The 19219-nt window shown below is 49.7% G+C and overlaps 1 protein-coding gene across 2 annotated transcripts in view; it reads left to right on the top strand.

Annotated features, from left to right (window-relative positions):
- MGAT5B (mannosyl (alpha-1,6-)-glycoprotein beta-1,6-N-acetyl-glucosaminyltransferase, isozyme B) overlaps positions 1-19219 on the top strand; it is a 78561-nt gene that overhangs the window by 28412 nt on the left and 30930 nt on the right. For both annotated transcript variants that reach the window (XM_006869542.1, XM_006869543.1), the window contains exons 4-8: positions 7165-7280; positions 8273-8346; positions 9326-9496; positions 10445-10609; positions 11115-11284. In XM_006869542.1, the coding sequence (XP_006869604.1) occupies positions 7165-7280; positions 8273-8346; positions 9326-9496; positions 10445-10609; positions 11115-11284 (696 nt within the window). The remainder of the gene's footprint in view (positions 1-7164; positions 7281-8272; positions 8347-9325; positions 9497-10444; positions 10610-11114; positions 11285-19219) is intronic.

The raw sequence follows: 19219 nt of genomic DNA, 5'->3' as shown, positions 1-19219 counted from the left end.
CAGCATCAGCAGCAACATCGGGGCTCTGGGTGGGAGTGAGGTGGGGGCTGAAGCAGAGGTGACTGGATACTGGAGGGAGATTTCCTTGTTCCATGTGATGTGTGCGTGTGTGACAGACAGACAGACACAGAGAATCCTCTCCTGTCTGTGCCCTGTGCCCCTACCCATGTTGATTTCTCTCCACTCTTTTGTGTTTGCCATACCTAGTACCTTCATGCGTTTCTGTGTCAAAGGAAAGGATCGGTGGTTTTAGAATAAAATAACAACTCCCAGCAAGCGTGCTGGCCAGCTGCGGGGGAGATCAATACCACGTTAATCGAATGCAATCCTCATCAATCACAGGAGGGGTGGAAATTAAAGCTCGTTCTGGAGGTGTCTGGAGGGTTTCTGTAGCCAGGGGAGTGAAGGCAGGGTGCAAGAACCTGGCCTGAAGGCAGTTAATGTCCGAGGCTCAGGGGGAGGTAGTGACCAGGCTGTGGGGGCCGGAGTTCCTCTTGAAGATTGCAGAAGGATCTAGACCAGCACTCTGTGGCTGGCAGGGCAGCCTGTGGTGGTGATGTCTCTGTTCCTTGTTAGGCATCAGTCACCTAGTCATGGCTGACCACCAGCGTGACTGACTGACCCTTGTCTCTAGTCTCTCCAGAGCCCTGGGTATGACCCACATTGTTTTTGTGGACCAGCCAGCAGGCCCACATCCCCCAGGTAAGCAAGGCAGTCCTGGCAGGCAGAATCTTCTAGGCCTTTGAGGAACTGGGCGTGGCCAAATCCGTTTTGGAACATGCAAGCTGTGGACACTCCAGACCTGTTAACCTTTTACTGTATTCCCGCCTTGTCTTCTTGGCCACCCATGTGCTGCTCCTCACCATCAAGATGATGGGGTCTGGGGGCCGAGGTCACACCACACAGGACACGTCCCAGACTTTTCTCTGTTGCCCCCACTCAGGGCCACTCTAGAGGCTTGAGACTGCCCTTAACTCATCTATGATCCTCTGAGCCCACACAGAGGCTGGTCTGAGCAGAAAGGAACACACACACACTGGGACCTCCATCCTCTCTTCTCCTAGGGGCCCTGCACATTTGTACTTTGATTATACTGCCTGCTGGAAGCACATCCCCTCCCTGCCCCACTCTTTCAGGGTCACCTGGTTATGAACAACCACCCTCATTTAAAATGCATTCACCCAAGTTAAAACAGAAAAGAAACAATAATATAATACACGTTTGTTGTTAAGTACTGCAGAGTCAGGAGCGGCTGGTGGGTCTGAACCGCCAACCTTGCAGTTCAAACCGACCTTGTGGTTGAGTATTTATTTATTCTACAGCATCACAGCAAGATTCCATGATGCAAGTGTTATTGTGTGCCATCGAGTTGGTTCTGACTCATAACAATCCTGTATAAAGTTTCCGAGAAGCAGCTGGCGAGCTTGAACCACTGACCTTGCCATTCAAACCGACCTTGCAGTCCAGTGCATTAACCCACAGTGCCACACCAGGACTCCATACAAGTAGGAAACCTACTACTAAAGCCTTGCAGTCATTTGTGCCTACGAACACTGCTGGTAGCATGATTGAATCACCAGTGTTAAGTGATTCAAACCCAACAGCCACTTCGCAGGAGAAAGCTGTGGCTGTCTGCTCCGGTAAGATGTAGTCTCAGCATACTGCGAGGAATCCTGGCGTGGTACTGTGAGCTAATGTGTCAGACTGCAAAGTCATCTGAACTGCAAGGTCGGTGGTTCAGGCTCATCAGCTGCTCCTTGGAAACCCTACACAGGGTTGCTATGGGTCGGAATTGACTTGACGGCACTTAATAACAACAACACCACGATTCAGAATTCACTTGATGGCAATAAGTTTAATTTCTTGGTTTTAGTCATTTCACCAGTTGGAAGATGGCAAGGGGTGTACTAGGCAGAGCTGCCAAACACTGTCTCTGTGTCCCCTGCAACCGGGGGTGATGGAATTCCAAGTGTACATTCTGCTAATCTCTCCCTACAAGGTTAGAGTGGATGTTGCCAGGGAAATGCCTTCTACTCCAGGAGACTGCGCTTTTGCCCTCTGCCAGGAAGTGTTGGTGGTTCTCCCATTAGAAATCGCCCTGGTGACTCTGACCCTCAAATATCACTCCTGCAACTTGAGAAGGCCTGGCCTTGGACCCACTGGACTGTCCCCACCTGCAGGTTGAACCACTGAGCCTGCTGATGGGGAACGGTGTGTCCCTGCCTGGGACAGAGGGGATGGGGAATGAATTTTCCTCGTGCAGTCCAGCTGGGTCTCAGGGCAACCTTTTCTGATTTATTGAATGGAACCACTGATAGCTCCAGGCTGCGTCTCTCACCACAGTCTAGACACAAGGCTGGAGGCTTGTCAACGCTGTGTGTGTGTCTCTATATGTATATATGCCTCTGGTCTCCCAAATATCCCCCAGGCACATCTTCTCCTGACTTGCCCCACCCCACCCCTAAAGCCACAGAGCCCTATGGAAGTAGCTTTCTGGGCTGGACCGGTGGGCTTTGGAACCAGAATGCCTGGTTGAAACCTAATTTCCCATTTCATCGCTGTGGGAGTATGAGTAAGTTTCTCAACTTTGCTGTGCCTGGATTTCCTCATCTGTACAATGGGTAGCATGAAAAGGAATTATAATGCAAATTCAATGAGATGATGTCTGTAAAGGGTGTGGCTGGTGAGGCGCCTTGGTGCTAACTGGTGTGGAGCCGGCTCTGCAGCGGGGTGAGCCGCCTGCGGTGCTGGGCCATCTCTGATTCTCTGAGTCCACAGTTGGCAGCTACTGTGTCCATTTTATCACGGGTCTCCCTTGTTTTCTTGGTCCTCTGCGTTGCCAAACATCATGTCCTTTTCAGAGCGCTCAATATCTGTTGGGATTTTATTGTCACGCTCAGAAATGGAACAACTTTTCTACATCCGCCTGACAGTCTAAGAAAAGCCCTGCCACCCTGGCTGGGCTCTGTTGTTCCTGGGCTCTTCCTTCCAGTTGGTGTTGTTGTGAAGCTCTGTGGAATTGGTTCCGGCTCATAGCAACCCTGTATAAGGTTTCTGAGGAGTGGCTGGTGGGTTCAGACTGCCGACCTTGTGGTTTGCAGTCCACTGCTTACCCTATGACGTTACTGCACGCCCATATTGCTATTACTGTTATTGTTAAGTGCTGTCAAGTCCTGGTGTGGAGCTGTAGGGTAAATGCAGAACCACAAGGTCAGTGGTTCAAACTCACCAGTCGCTCCTTGGAAACCCTATACGGGGTTGCTGTGGGTCAGAGCCGACTCGTTGGCACTTAACATCAACAACGATCAAATCAGTTCTGACTCATAGTGACCCTGAATAGGGCTCCCAAGAGCTGCTGGTGGGTTTGAAGTGCCGACCTTGTGGTTAGCAGTTCAGTGCTTATCCTACATCACCCCACCAAGGTCCTCCATTGTTGTTGTTGTTGTTAAGTGCTGTCGAGTCGGTTCCGACCCATAGCGACCCTGTACAGGGTTTCCGAGGGTGTAAATCTTTACGGGAGTAGAAAGCCTCATCTTTCTCCCGCGGAGCGGCTGGTAGTTTCGAACCGCTGACCTTAAGGTTCGCAGCCCGATTCGTAACCACTACGCTACCAGAAGGTCCTCCATAGCACAAATTAAACATGGTATATGACTGCATCGGTATAATGGTGAGTATATTAACATTTCATAGTAAAACATTGTCTTTGACTTACAAGTTCATTTTTTTCTTCTCCAATTAAAAAAAAAAAAGGCAACATTTTCATGAGCACAAAAAATGATTATGAGTCTTTGAAATTGTACCTGCTGAGCTTGATGGGGAGATTGGTCCCTGGAAGCCCCTGACTACCCCGCCCCCCTGACAGTCCCTGACAGTCCCCAACCCCCTGACTCTGGGTCCTCCGACCCACATGCCATCTCCCCACCAGCCCCCACCCCCTTCCATTTAGGCATTTCCCTGGCCCTAGCCCTAGTGCAGTTAGAGGCATCCCAGCATCTACTTTGATTGTGTTTTTTTAAAAGCTGCTCCAGGAGAGAAGCCTAAGCTTAGATGATTTGGAAATAGAAAGTGCTGTACAAAAGTTACGTCCAGGGTAGTGATAGTGACGCCAAGTAATTCAGCTTCGAACACAGTGAACTTGTTAAGTCAGACAGATGCCATCGGCGCTATTAAAAGCCCAGGCTGGTGAGAGAGCCTTTGATGCAAAAAGTGCTTCTCATGGAAAAATTGCTGAATCCCCAAAACGTAAAGAGCTCTGTTCCAAAATTGGATTTATGGTGGATGCATCCTCTTGAGAACAGAGTGACCACTGCAGGTAGGAAACAGAAGCATATCAAGCATTTATTGAGCACCTACTATTTCCTGGGATCCCCTAGGTGGTGCAAATGGTTAGCATACTTGACTGCTAACCAAAAGTTTGGAAGCTTGAGTCCACTTGGAGGTGCTTCAGAAGAAAGTCCTGGTGATCTGCTTCTTAAAAACCAGCCATTGAAAACCCTGTGGAGCACAGCTCTACTGCCACGGACATGGGGTTGCCATGAGTCAGAACTGACTTGACGGCAACTAGATTTTGTTTACTAGATGCTGAGTCCTTTACATATGGCCTCATGTCTGATACTTCCAGCAATTAATTCTGTGGTTGACATTGTTCCGGATCTTATAGGCTTGGACATCTGAGTTTAGAGAAGCCCCACATAGCTGTCAAGTAGAGCCAAGATTTGAATTCAGGACTCTGACTCAAAGGCCCTGGCTCTTTCTAACTAACTCTGAATAAGGTCCAGCTTCACTAACTGGGGCTTGACCATCAAGAACTTACTGGTTGTTCTTCATCTCCATGAGAGCAGCTGTGGAATGCAGCTTGGACTTTAGCTTCTGCTGGTCGCCAATATTCCGTGGCTTGTGGCTGCATCTCTCTAATCACTGACCACCTCCGTCTTCCCTTGGCCTCTTCCCTGTATACCTGGGTGTCTGTGTCTTCACGTGGTCTCCTTATAAGGACACTTGATTGTTGCATGTAGGGCTCACCCTTCACCAGCACCACCTCATCCTAACTTGGCTACATCTGCAGAGACCCTATTTTGGATTGAAGACAAACCCCTCCTAACAGCAGGGATGGTCAGTTGAACATGGACTCTCTTTTTTCGATGCATTCCTTCAAGTTTGTGGATGGCGATTGTACAAGCTTCATAGGATTGCTTAACAAAGTGGTGACTTAATACAGCGGCCATTTCTCCTCTCATTCCTCTGGGGGCCAGAAGTCTGAAATCAGGGGCCCAGTGCTGCCACGCTCCCTCCAGAGGTTCCAGGGAAGCTCATCCTGTCTTTTCCAGGTTTAGGTAGCACCTGGCATTCCTTGGGGTTCTTGCTTGGAGTTCATTCTGACTCCTGGCAAGCCCTTGTGTGTCAGAGGGCTCCATGGGATTTCCAGTGGCTGAATTTTTGGAAGTAGATTGCCAGCCCTTTCTTCTGTACCTCTGGATTGACTCACATCACCAACCTTTCAGTTAGCAGCCAATAAGATCTTTGCAGATGAAATGAAGCTAAGATGAGTTCACACTGCAGTAGCGTGGGCCCTCGTGTCAATGACTGGGTGTCCTCATAAGAAAGCACGTGACGATACAGATGCACAGACACACAGGGAAGGAGACCACGTGACGACAAAGGCAGAGATTAGAGCGATGCAGCTGCAAGTCCAGGAGTGTGAGAAACCACGAGAAAGAACAGATTCTCCCAAGAGTTCACCTCCAGAAGGAATCACCCTGACAACACCTTGGTTAGGGGTTTTGGGGACAGTGGTGGTGGTGGTGTGCCATCGAGTTCGCTCTTTGGGACTGTAAGAGAATGGATATCGGTTGTTTTAAGCCACCATGTTTATGGTACTTTGTTATAGCAACTCCTGGAAATGGGAGTAAAGACTGTGCTATTTTCATTAGGGTGTTTGTTTTTGCAAAGTTGGCATTGGGGCACTAAACTGAAGAGCAAAAAAAGAATCGACTGGTATGTGTGTATGTGCACGAGGATATGCATACGTTTGCATCCATCTGGTGAGCACCGGAGGTTTGCACATGTGTCCACATGATTACACACATATAAATATATATGTAGGTGTGCGTGTGTATGTGTGTATATGTGCACTGATGTGTGTGTGCATGGTGTGTATACATGTATGTGTCTCGTTCATACTTGACCCCTCACCCCCCTTTCCATGTCTGCCTTACCCCTGCCTGCCTTGCCTCCTCTGAGAGACACCTTCATGGACGGGCCTTTCTCTCTCTACAGAAGTGGAGATGGGAAGAAGAGGAGCAGGGGCCGCAGCCCCGGCTGCTCTCACCTCTGAGCCTTCCTGGTGGGCAATGCAGACTGTGCAGCCCAGAAGTAGGGGGAAGGGACTTGTAGACCCCAGAGGAGACCCAGTTGGAAAACCTTTCTTCATACCATTCCTAGTATGTACAGCCATAAAGACCCCCATGCCCTGTAAAGGATTAAACAGGGGTTTACTCTGGATGTGCAAAGCCAGCCAGGGGTGAGAGTCCAAGCAAATGAAACTAATGTGTTAACAAGTGAGCCTCATCCGAGTCCCTCGCCTGGACATACGTCAGCGGAATGGGATAATCTCTGTAGAAGTTCTTGCCACGAGATAAATACTGCACATGGTGTCTAAGAAACTGCCTTGTGAGTTGAATTGTAATCAATGCAAAAATAGATTCTCCAAAAATAAAGGCAGCCGTGTTATTGATGGCAGGCAGAGGTAGTTAACTGGTTCAAGACCCTGGGGCGAATTTGCTCTGGGGAACCCAGCAATCATTACTGGAGTTTTAATAGCTGGCAAGTCCCCGAGCTGCTAAGGTTGGAATTTATTTTGGTCTGATACAGTCCCTTTGGGAAACCTCTGTCAAACAGACTCAGGGTAGCTGCTGGTACTCGAGGTCCTTGGACAGTCCACACCAGGGTTCTTGAAGGAATTTCCCTGCCTACTTCAGCCCCAGGTACTGACTGGGCTCCTCTAGGCAGATGACAATCTTATTTATGCAGTGTGTGTGTGTGTGTGTGTGTGTGTGTGTGTGTGTGTGTGGCGGAGGGGCACACTGGGCCTCTGTTTCCGGTCTCAGCTGTTTTGGAAGACCTTAGGCAGTGACTGGTGGTTCACTTGTGCCCTCTTCCACCCAGGTTTCCCGCCAGCGCTGGCCTCATGGAGCGGATCCAAGCCATTGCCCAGAATGTGTCTGACATCGCCGTGAAGGTGGACCAGATCCTACGTCACAGCCTGCTGCTGCACAGCAAAGGTGGGTGTGGGCACCGAGCCCCGTCCCGCTGCGGGGTGGGTGTGGACACCGAGCCCCGTCCCGCTGTGGGGTGGGTGTGGACACTGAGCCCCATCCTGCTGAAGAGTGGGTGTGGGCACCGAGCCCTGTCCCGCTGCGGGGTGGGTTCGGGCACTGAGCTGCGTCCTGCTGTGGGGTGGGTTTGGGAATAAAGCCTGATTCTGCTATGGTGTGGGGGGGGTCATGGAGCCTGGTCCTACTACAGGGTGGGGGCACTGAGTCTGGTTCTGGTCCTGAACAGCAAGATGGGTGCAGGTATGGTGGGAGGTGTTGGTGGGCATTAAGCCCAGTCTTACTCCTGCATAGCAAGAGTAGGGCTGGGTGAGGGGGGCACAAAGCCCAGGCCAATGCCCATCACTCCCCACCCATTTCCCCTCTCTGCCCCCCTCCCACCTCCCCTAGCCCATACCTGGTGAAGCCTCTGACAGGTGAAGCCATCTGGGGAGGGCACACCTGCCATGGGGCTCTGCTCTCTCCCCTCCCCAGGATTTCCCACCTGACTTTCAGTGCCCCACTTCAGCCTCTCTTCAGGGTGACTTGGGGTTCACCCATCCTGACATGGTGTTAGGGTGCTGAGGACATAGTTGGTCCCTGAACTCTCTATCACTCAGGGGAGAGTCCCTCCATCCCCCCTAATGCAGAAGCAGTGGTCCAGGCTGCCAGTCCTATCTCAGATTATTTAGCGGTACATTTGGTGTGTGTGTGGACCCTATGTGTCCAGGGACCCAGTCCACAGCCGATAAAGCCAGCTCCTTCCTAGTTCTGAATTCCCCAAGACAGCTGTGTGGCAGAGGGGTTCTGCTTATGCGGTTTGGAAGATGGGGGCCTCTATGCCTGGGTCCCTTGACAGGTAGGCTGTGTGCCTTGGGGCCTCTCAGATGAGGAGTTCTCAGCAGGTCCAGCCCACCTTCACTACAGGACCCCAGTTCTCAGCAAAGTGCATTCTCCCGCAGTGTCTGAAGGCCGGCAGGACCCGTGTGAAGCACCCAGTGACCCCCAGTTCCCTGACTGCTCAGGGAAAGTGGAGGTGAGTCTGGGGACCGCAGACAGAGGGGGAAAGGCACAGAGGAGAACGAGGAGGGGCAGCCCCTCTGTGGGGACTCTGACTCTGCCCACCTTGGGGATTTTGCCCCTGACAGGGATCTCACAAATCCGTGGAACAATGGGATAAGCCAAATGCAGGGGAAATGACTCCTGACCACACTCCCATCCCTGAGTTCTTCAGGATGGAGGTCTGTTGGGTACCCCATCACTTTCTTTCAACAAATGAGCTCTTACATCCAGGGTGCTACCCCCACCGCCGACTCCCACCACATTCAGTAAAGGCCCGGACCCTAGACCCTCAGCACCGGCCAGCTCTCACTGACTGTGCTTCTGTCTGCATGCAGCTCCTTCTCCTCCGTGGCCACTGGGGACCATTGTGGGGAGGGCCTGCCCTAACCCCACACCCTGTCTCCTGGGGAGTTGCCTCTTGATCTTGGCCTAGCTGAATCTTGGGTAATAGGAAGTGGTACTAGGAGGGAAACTGAGGTGGACCAGCCACTAGCTCACCTCCTGGTGCTTTGCCCCAGAACTTTGACCCAAAAAGCTCTAAAATCAACCAGTTACTGTTGAGCTGACTCCGACTAATGGTGGCCCCCACAAGTCAGAGTAGAACTATGTTCTGCAGGGTTTGCAATAACGATTTTTCAAACGTGGATCACCAGGACTTTCTTTCTAGGCGCTTTTGGGTGAATTTGAATCTCCAGTGTTTGGTTAGCAGCTGAACATTTGCTCTTTCTGTATCTCATTCCCTGAGAGGCCCCCCCTTTCTGGGCTAGGCAGGGACGATTCTACTCGGCCTTCTCTGGGCTCCTCAGTGGCCAGGACTGAGGTTCAGGTCCTTGGTGGGGGTTAGTCTGTTTCTTGCTGCATCTTTAGGGCAGGCCCCAGAGGTGCCATTCTGAGGGGGTCAGGGGGTCTGGGGGTCTGGCGCCTGCTCCCTACCCAGCCTGTTCTCTCTGCAGTGGATGCGAGCTCGCTGGACCTCTGACCCTTGCTATGCTTTCTTCGGGGTGGATGGCACCGAGTGCTCCTTCCTCGTCTACCTCAGTGAAGTCGAGTGGTTCTGTCCCCCACTGCCCTGGAGGAACCGGACGGCTGTCCAGAATGCCCCGAAGGCCCTCCCCAAAGTCCAGGTAGACAAAGGGTTGTGGATAGGTCAGTGACCCCCTGGACCAGGAGGAAATGGGGGATCCCTTGGCCTGGGAGGGATCAGGCAGTCCTCAGGTGTATGTGTGGTGGGAGGAGGCCATAGGACCGCCGTTCTGATGGAAGCCAGATGACCTGTTTACTTCACCTTCAGAGGGATGCTGCAGTGTGAGACTGGGTAAGGGGCAGGGGTCCCTGAAGGTGCCCCCTTATCAGACTAGCATAACAGTAGCAACAATAGCGGCCGTTACTATTACCATCACTGTATTATTGTTGAGGAGTCTCTATATGATGTGCACTTTGTTTGCACTGAAATCTCCAGCGGTGCTTTGTGAACAGGTGACCATGCAGCGGAAGCTCAGAGAGTTACCTTGTCCAAGGCCTACAGCACAGCGTATCAGCTAGCAGCTGCCGGGTCCTGGCTCTCGCCACTACCCTCATGGCCTCTTTGTGCTGCTTGGGGTCCCTGGGATCCACTGTACCTGACCCCCCCTCCTTGGAGAACTCAGTACAAGTAGATATCAGATCTGGGCTTGGCTAGTGTGCAGACGTTAAGAGGTGATGTAACGGGAAGATCCTTTGACTTTACATTGGGGGAGCCCCTTAGAAAGTGTGGGCAGCATCAGATCAGGTCCCAGTTCCATGAGCCAGTTGTAGAGTTGATTCTGACTCCAGGTGTGGCCCCACCTGGGTCAAAGTAGAACTGTGCACTGGATTTTCTTCCAAGGTGCCTCTTGGTAAACTCGAATCTCCCACCTTTTGGTTGATGCCTGAGTGTATTCATCATTTTCCTCACCCAGACTCTCCTTGGCCTTGTGGGGAGGGTGCACATAGGCCCACCTGCCCCCACCTTCAGGCCTGGGAGGACAGATGGTGGCCAGCAGTGGGTCTGGAGCGACAAGACCTGAGATTCTGAATGTCCCCCTTTCCTCCAGGCAATTTTCCGGAGCAACCTGTCCCACCTCCTGGAGCTGGTGGGCAGTGGGAAGGAATCTCTGGTTTTCATGAAGAAGCGGACCAAGCGGCTCACTGTCCAGTGGGCCCTGGCTGCCCAGCGCCTGGAGCGGAAGCTGGGGGGTGTCCGGAGGGACCAGAAGCAGGTACCTCTTATCCACTCAGGGTGCTGAACTTGGAGAGCTCGTGGGAGGAAAGTGGGGTGGGGGCAGTGGGGTCCGGAGGTTGGGGAGGAGTGGCAGCCCCCTGCCCCCCTGCCTCCAGGTGATCTAGATTCTCTGCCCTTGTCAGGCTGAAAGGTCAGAGCACCTTCAGAATGTAGATCTATTGGAGGTGCCTTGACCCCTTCGCTTGTTCATCTGTTCATTCATCCTTTCATGCAGTCTGTATCTACACAACTCTCACACCTTGATTAATTCTTTCAGAGCCCTTATCAGTTCATGAGCTTGTCTTGTGTCTCTGTTAACTGGAACATAAGCACCCTGGACTACTGGTGTCCAGCACTGGCACACAGCCCACGGGCCCCCTACATCACTCCAATTCCAGATGCTGTGGCCTGGCTGGCCTGGAGACAGGGGTCTCCAGGTTCTGTCTGGGGGGGCTGGCTGAAACCACTGCTCCTCCTCACGGACCCCCTGTGTGCCTGTCCAGATCCTTGTCCACATCGGCTTCCTGACGGAGGAGTCTGGGGATGTGTTCAGCCCGCGGGTGCTGAAGGGCGGACCTCTGGGGGAGATGGTGCAATGGGCAGACATCCTGGCTGCACTCTATGTTCTGGGCCACAGTCTGCGGATTACCGTCTCCCTGAAGGAGCTGCAGAGGTGAGAGCCAGGGGGTGCCTGCCCCCCCAACTCTGGAAGGCTTCCCAGTGAACCTGCTTCTTGATTTACTCTTCATAGTGACCCCATAGGGTTTTCCAGGCTGTAAGCTTTACGGCAGCATATTGCCAGGTCTTTTCTCCGTGGGTTCAAACCACTGATCTTTAGATTAGCAGCTGAATGCTTAGCCACTGTGCCACCTCACTCCTTAGTGGGTCGCTATGAGTCAGAATCAACTTGTCATTATATAAAACAGCACTCTCCTCCTGTCTGGCTGGAGCTCCCTCCCGCCTCTTCCTCTTTGCTGATGCCTAGCTTAGTTGGGGAGGCCTGGAGAAGCGTATGTGCACATTGCTGGTCCCACAGTCCCAGTCTCCATCTCTGGGCCAGCGGAGGCTGGGAGTCCATGCACTTGCTCTTGGTGGCTGATAAATATCGCTTGTGGAATTGAGAACCACCATGCATGGTGGCGCTGTAGGATAATGTCTTCAGTTTAAACCCACCAGCTGCTCCTTAGAAACTCTATACAGAGTTGCTGTGAGTTGGAACCAATTCAATGGCACTTAACCACACAACTGCCTGCCTTCCCTGTGGGCTCAATGTAGGCTCAGGGTAGACTCCATCCTGAGTCCATACTGGGGACTGGGCACAGTAACATTGGCGGGGTCAGTGTGAGTGATGCCTGTCCCTTACCCATACTGGGTATCCAGGCCCATGTTGCTATTGGAGGTAGAGGGGAGGTGATGGACACTCCCCCCAGATCCTTGGTGGGGGCAGATGGCACTGAAGACTGAGAGTTGGGGAGGATTGTACGTGTGGGATTTTATCTGTGGGATTAAAATACATAGAGTTTGTTTTCTTTTACTTAATATGAAATGCATAAGAAATGTATGTTGGCGACCCTGGTTGGTGAACACAGTTAAACACTGGACTGTTAACCAAAAGGCTGGCAATTCAAACCCACCCAGAGGCACCTTGGAAGAAAGTCCTGGAGATTTGCTTCTGAAAGGTCGCAGCCATTGAACCTTATGTAACAGTTCTGCTTTGCACTTGGGGTCAACATGAGTCAGAATGGATTCATTGGCAGCTGGTTTGGATTATGTTATGAATCACAAAAATATCACATCTTCCATGATTCTGCCATCCTACCTACGAATGAGAAAATGCCAGAACCCTTTGCATACCTGACTATGCCTGCCCCCACCCATCCTTTACCTTCTCTTCTTCCTCCTCCCCACCCAGAAGGAACCTGCAACTCTAATTTTGTGACCATTCCTTGCCTTTTTTTTTTTTAAAGCTTTTATTGTGACTTGAGTGATAGTTTACATGGGAGAACATTGGTTTGGGACACAACCAAATCCTATTTTATTTTATTGCAATGATTACAGTCCCCTCCATGCATCATCGGTTAACAGTATTTGCTTCTATTCCCTCTTATATGTTGCTGTACACAAAAACATACAGGAATGTATAATCGTCTAAACAACTAAAGGGCACATTTTGCAACCCTGCCTCCTGGCCACCAGCACACAGATTTTCTCTTTCCATGAGTCTCAAAACCTCAGCTGCTCCCTCTCTCCATGTCCTCATCTCTGCCTCCATCTCTGGTGTCGCTGCTTCTCTGGTTAGGATCCCACATTCCGTTCATGCTCTTCTCCCTTGATGGTCCCTCTGTTCCTGGAATGTAAGATTTACTACTCCCCCCCTTTTCTTAAAAAAAAAAAAAGTTTTATTGTGAATTATGTGATAGTTTACATGGGAGAACATTAGTTTTACATTCATCCTATCGTGTATTGTTTCATTGCCATGGTTACAATCCTCTCCATTCATCCTCAACCAACCAAAGGGTATATATACCCTGTAAGCCTGCCCCCCGGTCGTAACTACTCCCCCTTTTTGTTACACAACTTCTACCATTATAGTTGTGACAATCTCAATTAGTCATAATAGCAATTACTACTGAATCAAAAGAATCCTATCCCCATCTCCTTTCACCAGACCCATCTAGACAAGATGAAAAGTATTCACTGGGGATTCTACCTTCCCCCATTCATTCTGAAACTAAACTCCCTCTTGAAAACTTGTAAGCCAGTCACTTCGTGCCTGTATAGCCTCCCTCCCCCCATTTTAGGTAGCCAATGTCTAAGTTGCCCGTCCCTACCAACCTTGTGTACTAGGGGAATAAGTTTGATCCTTCATGTAAAGACTCCTTCCTTCTTGATTGGTATTTTGAGCTACTACGTCCATAAGTTAAAGGTCAAATTCATCAAATTGTACCAATTTACACTTGCTTCCTGTATCAAATTTTTTAATCTTCTTCTAGTCGAGTTCTGATCATCAAGCATCCAAGCTAGGTCAAATGGGTACTAGCTGCAAGTTTGGGCATTCTTGTGTGCCTCCTTCCACTTCATATCAGCTGGACACGTCACCATCAGCTCTAATCCTTTGTGACTGGGTCAGTGTCCTTGGGCTCAGGAGACCCCAGGTATCCCCAAATTTTGGACCAATGAACCCTTTCCCTTCTCTCTCTCATCTCCAGGCCGACAGGAGTCTATGGAATGTGGTCAAACTCAGCCCATATCTTCATTACTGCCTTTCCTCCTCTTCCACTCACCAGTAAAGCAATGTGGTTGCCAGAAAACTTACATGCCTACACATGTGTTCCCTTTGAGTTTCAGTCTTGGAGGGGGGATTGTCCTGAACAGACTTGATTGTCTTGATGGTTCCCTGTCAAACAGCTTGCTTGTTCTTGTAGTAGCTAATCATACTGCCGTATTTTTCTTTTTTTCCTGCTGATCTTTCAAGAACATCTTCTATTTCTCTAGCCACTCTGGGTTGGTCTGCATGTCCTTTCAAGTGGGGATGTTCCACCTCCCAAGGTTCTGGATGGGGCTTAGAATTCCACCTAATGTCCTATACACTACAAAGGCTCTGCAAGAAGCCTATTTCACTGGGCAAGTTCTAGAACCCTTTTTAGGTATTCTAGTCATTTATAGGCCAAAGACGGGCTTACAAGTTTTCTATAATCATGTTTCCCAATACTCCTTTCTACCCCACTCATGTATATTTTACAGTAGTAGGCAAGGGAAACCTATATTCATAAGATAGTCAAGAATCTTATTTCCCCTCTTTTACCCATTCAGACTGTGCCTCGATCCCTGTATCACAGAGTCCTGTTGTTCCAAGGTTGAGCATGCATCACTATTTGCCTCTGACCCATTTAGCCCATGCAAACCTGCCTAAGTGTTCCCCTATCTTCCTTGTCATTCCTTGACTTTTAACAGAAATGATTTTATTCCATATTCATGTATCTATAAGCAATATATGCCTAAGTCTGTTTGGGTTTTGGATTTTATAAAAATGGTTTCCTATTGTTTGTACCCTTGAGTGAGTGACTTGCTTTTGTCTTTTACTATTATGATTCAAAGACTCACCCATGTTGTTATAGATAGCTAACTATTTCATTTACCCACCTGTATTCCTTGTATGAATGTACCATACTTATCACTGTTGCCCATCTGTGGACATTTCTCCCCTGTTTTTGAAAATTATTTTGAACAAGGTTGTAGTCCGACTTTCTTGAACATGTCACATGGTATACTGTGTAAGAGACTCTCTTGGGTGTAGACTTAGATGTGTGGTTATTTGGTTTTATGTTGTTGTTGTTAGATGCCATCGAGTTGGTTCTAACTCATAGTGGACCCTTGTACAGCGTAACGAAACACTGACAGGTAGTCAGAATCACTGTTATGTTTGAGCGCATTGTTGTAAGCAATGTGTCAGTCTATCTCTTTGAGGGTCCTTCTCTTTTTTGACGACTCTCTACTTTACCAAGCATGATGTCCTTTCTCGAGGGACTGGCCCCTCCTGATAACATGTCCAAAGTGTGAGAGACAAGGAGCATTCTGGCTGTACTTCCTCCAAGAAAGATTTGTTTGTTTTTCTGGCAGGCCATGGTGTACTTAATATTCTTTTCTAACTCCATAATTCAAAGGTATTCATTCTTCTTTGATCTTCCTTGTTCATTGTCTAGCTTTCTCGTGGGTCTGAAGGGGTGGGAAAATTCAGCGTTATACAGCGTGAGGCCAGATTTTTCCAAAGCGATTGTACCATATCATGTTCCCACTAGTGCATGGCTTCCTGTTGGGCACACCTGCCCTCTATGATTAGTGTTTTCAGACGTCTAAATTGGGGCACCAGATGATGACCAGATGATGACCCTGCGTGGTGCAAAGAATTAACACTCTAAGACACTCACTGAAAATTTAGAGGTTCGAGCCCATCAAAAGAAAGGCCTGGTGATTTTCTTCTTAGCCAAAAACCAAACCCTATGGAGCACAGCTCTACTCTGGCCCACCATGAGTCACGGTTCACTTGATAACAACTTACTGTGTTAAGTAGTCGAGTTGGTTCCCACTCATAGCATCCCTGTATAGGATTTCCAAGGAGTGGCTGATGGGTTTGAACCCACTGACCTGTAGGTCAGCAGTCCAATGCTGTCAAGTCAGTTCTGACTCATAGCGACCCAATATAGGGTTTCCAAGGAGCAGATATTGAGTTCGAACCACCAACCTTGTGGTTAGCAGTCCAGTGCTCATCCTACAGCGCCACACCAGAACTCTGTGTTAATACGGTCACACAAAATACCGTGTTACGATCTTAATGTGCATTTTCCCTGATAACTACCGAGGCCGGTTACCTCATCAGGTGTTCAACTCTTCAGGAAGTGCCTAGCCCTGTCCTTGGCCCACTTTCTGCTGAGTTGTTTATCTTTTCCTTATTGAGTTGTAGAAGTTTGTTATGTATTATGGAGCTGTATTTTTTGTCTTTTTAATCTCTTATCCGAGGCTTGTCTTTTTGGTATCTTTCTGGTGAGTTCAGTGAATAGTAGTTCTTCATTTTCTTATAAATAAAGTTATCCATCTTTTTCTTTCTGGTTAGGGATTTTGTGTTTGGTGGATTTCTAACCTATCATTTCACTCCGGAGTTGTTTGTATGCCAATGGACTTTGCTTGGTTGGTGGTAAACTTATCCTCAGCTGGTTTTCAAGCCACATTGGGAGTCCCCTCCAGGGCCACCCGCTATCTTGAGGGTCTGTTGGTTGTAGATGGTTTTTCTCTTTCTGGTCTGCATTTATTCCTGGCCACCTGTGCTGAGCGATGGAGAGAGATGCTAAAGGAAGCAGAGATGCTGCCAACCTTAGGTCGCTAGGGCACAGGGAATGTTGGCTCGAGCAGTCCCTTGCCTCTCCATTCTTCTCTGTGGCCCAGAGTTAGCCAGTAATTCAGGTAACTCAGTAACTCAGTAACCTCCTCTGACCACAGTCACGGACAGGTAGCAGGCACAGCTGTGTGAAGGAGGTTGTGATGTAAGGACACTAAAAGCCCTCTTGGTTGGAAGGTGTCCATCCCCCTGACTTTCTGTTGTTATTAGCTGCCTCCGAATTGGCCTCCCATTCATGGAGACCCCACGCATAAGGGGATGAAACCACTGTGATCCAGAGGGTGCTCACTGGCTGTTTCTTGGAAGTATATAGCCAGGTCTTTCTTCCTAGTTCATCTTAGTCTAAAAACCTCTGTTGAAACCGGGTTAGCATCTTAACAAGATGCAACCCTCCACTGAGGGAAGGTGGCTACACGGGAAGTGCACAGGCTGGGATTTGAACCTAGGTCGCCTGCATGGAAGGTAAGAAATCTACCACAGAGCCACCACCACCTTCACAGCCAATTGGTGGTGGTGGTGGTGGTGGTGGTTATATGCTATGGAGTCGATTCCGACTCATAGTTACCCTGAGACTATAAATCTTTACGGGAGCAGAAAGCTTCATCTTTCTCCTGTGGAACCGCTGGTGGTTTCGAACTGCTGAATGTAAGATTAGCAGCCCTACTCATAACCACTATGCCTAATTTAACTGCTAACACCTGAAATCCCAGTAGCAGAGGCTGCAGGGAAAGGGTCTTCCCCTGTCCCCACCTCCCATCCGTGTTTTGTAGTCCGTGAACCAGGCAGGCCCAGGGCTGAGCCAAGGCCGCCTCAGCCCTTGGTCCCCACAGAGGGTACGGGTGAACAAACATCTTGTCAAGCATGGCCATATTATGGCAGCAACTCTACCACCTTAGGGAACATCCTCAGGAAGGCACATTCTAAATCGATTACCAGATACAATTTTAAAACAACCAGAAAAATAAAAGTAAAAATAAAACCCAAAGCACAAAACTGCTTTCCCCAGGAGACATAATACAGCGTGTCTACAGTTTCACGGCATCTGCGTGGTGGAGACATGTTTAGAGGCAGGAATTTGAGTCTGGCTGCAGCAGGCCCACCCAAGGGGCCATAGGAACATCCCACTCTTCCTTTGTGATTTAAGTGGTCTGGTGTGTGTGTGTGGGGGGGTGCTTTCTAAGCTAAGGCCACAGCCTTTCTAAAGCACTCTCTCCACCCCCAGACTGTGGGACGTTTAAAAATGCATGAAGTGTTTCATGTGACTTGTTGAAGGCCCAAGAGTGGAACTCGGGCCCTTTCCCATGCAGGACGGTTTGGAGACAGCCCACCTGTGTATGCCTTAACTCCCCCGTGGTTGCTGGAGTAGGCGGAACGTTAGGGGTGGGGGTCTAGTGTTAAGAAGTGGGGGTGGGTTCTTAGGTGCTGGCTTCTGTCCTGCCCTTTTGTGACCTGGGGCTGTTGCTCCTTGTGGTTGAGGGGACATGAGACAGATGTGAAATATTCCCAGCCAGTCTCATCCTGACGCTGGGTGCACTAGTCTTCCCTGCAGTGGAGATTCAAATCTGGCCTAAGAAGGTGACCGTTCAGTCTGGGAATTAGCCGTGAGCAGAGATGCCTTCAAATACCAACATGGTGCTGTAGGAGGCTGGGCCTTCGTAGGGGTTTGTCTCTAGTCTAGGGGAGCTCTCTCGGCTGGTAGTGACACTAGCCTCATTTGATCAGATCAGATGAGCGGGGTATGCAGGTAATACTCCATCATTGTGGTTCCTTCACAGATGTTCACGCAGATGCAACAAGCCTGCGCAAATGAGCCGCATTCTCTCTGCTCCCCTGTTCTGGTATTTTAATTAAGCTGCTCACTGGAGTGGTGTTTGGGGCGACGCAGGGAACCCACATCTGCTTTGCTGTTGTAAGATATTTCTAGGGTGAGAGAGGTGGTATGGGGAACAATGCACTCCCTGCTAAGCCGCTGGGAGGTAATGTCAGACATGGCCACCCACTGCTTGTGGTGGGAAGGAGGCGAGCAACCCAAGCTTCCGCGGGCAGCAGCATGCAGAGGTGCCCCCTGAACACCAGCATCCACAGTGAGCACTTCCGAATGGAGCCTTTTCTGCCTGCCCAGAATGGGCTGTGCTCATCAATTTTATTTGCATAATTTCAAGCATCATTAACAGTACATGGCACAAGGAATAATGACAGGGCGCTTCCTCCACCCGGGAGTGAAATTCGGTTTAGTAGAAGATTAGTTGACTTAACGGGCAAATGATGAAAGCTTGGAGGGAGAATGTTTAAATAAGGAGGGAAAGTCTTGGCTGGTAAACCTGCAACTGGGATGGAAATCAGCCCCTCTGGCTGGGGACATTTGTTCAGGGGAAACCATGGAGGGTCCCCGAGAATGACTCCAAGGGAACCACATGGTACTTATCTTCCTCAGCCTGGCTACACCCTGAGTTTAGGATCCAGCAGCACTCCATTCTGTTTGCATGGGGTCTCCGTGAGTCGGGGTCTGACTAGTAGGCAGGTGACAACTTAAGGACTTGGCTGGTGAGGAAGTAGGCAGTAAGTATGGGTGCTTCTTCAGGGAGAGGGGAAGAGAGAGGGCACCAGTGTACAGGAGCCAGAGTAGAGTCTTACGAAGGTCTGCTTGTTTATTTTATTTTATTTATTTTTTCTTAAATGTTTTATTGTGAATTATGTGATAGTTTACATGGGAGA

The sequence above is a fragment of the Chrysochloris asiatica genome, unplaced genomic scaffold (assembly GCF_000296735.1).
Source record: "Chrysochloris asiatica unplaced genomic scaffold, ChrAsi1.0 scaffold00132, whole genome shotgun sequence".
Lineage (NCBI taxonomy): Eukaryota > Metazoa > Chordata > Mammalia > Afrosoricida > Chrysochloridae > Chrysochloris > Chrysochloris asiatica.
This window is presented reverse-complemented; position numbering and strand designations above follow the sequence as displayed.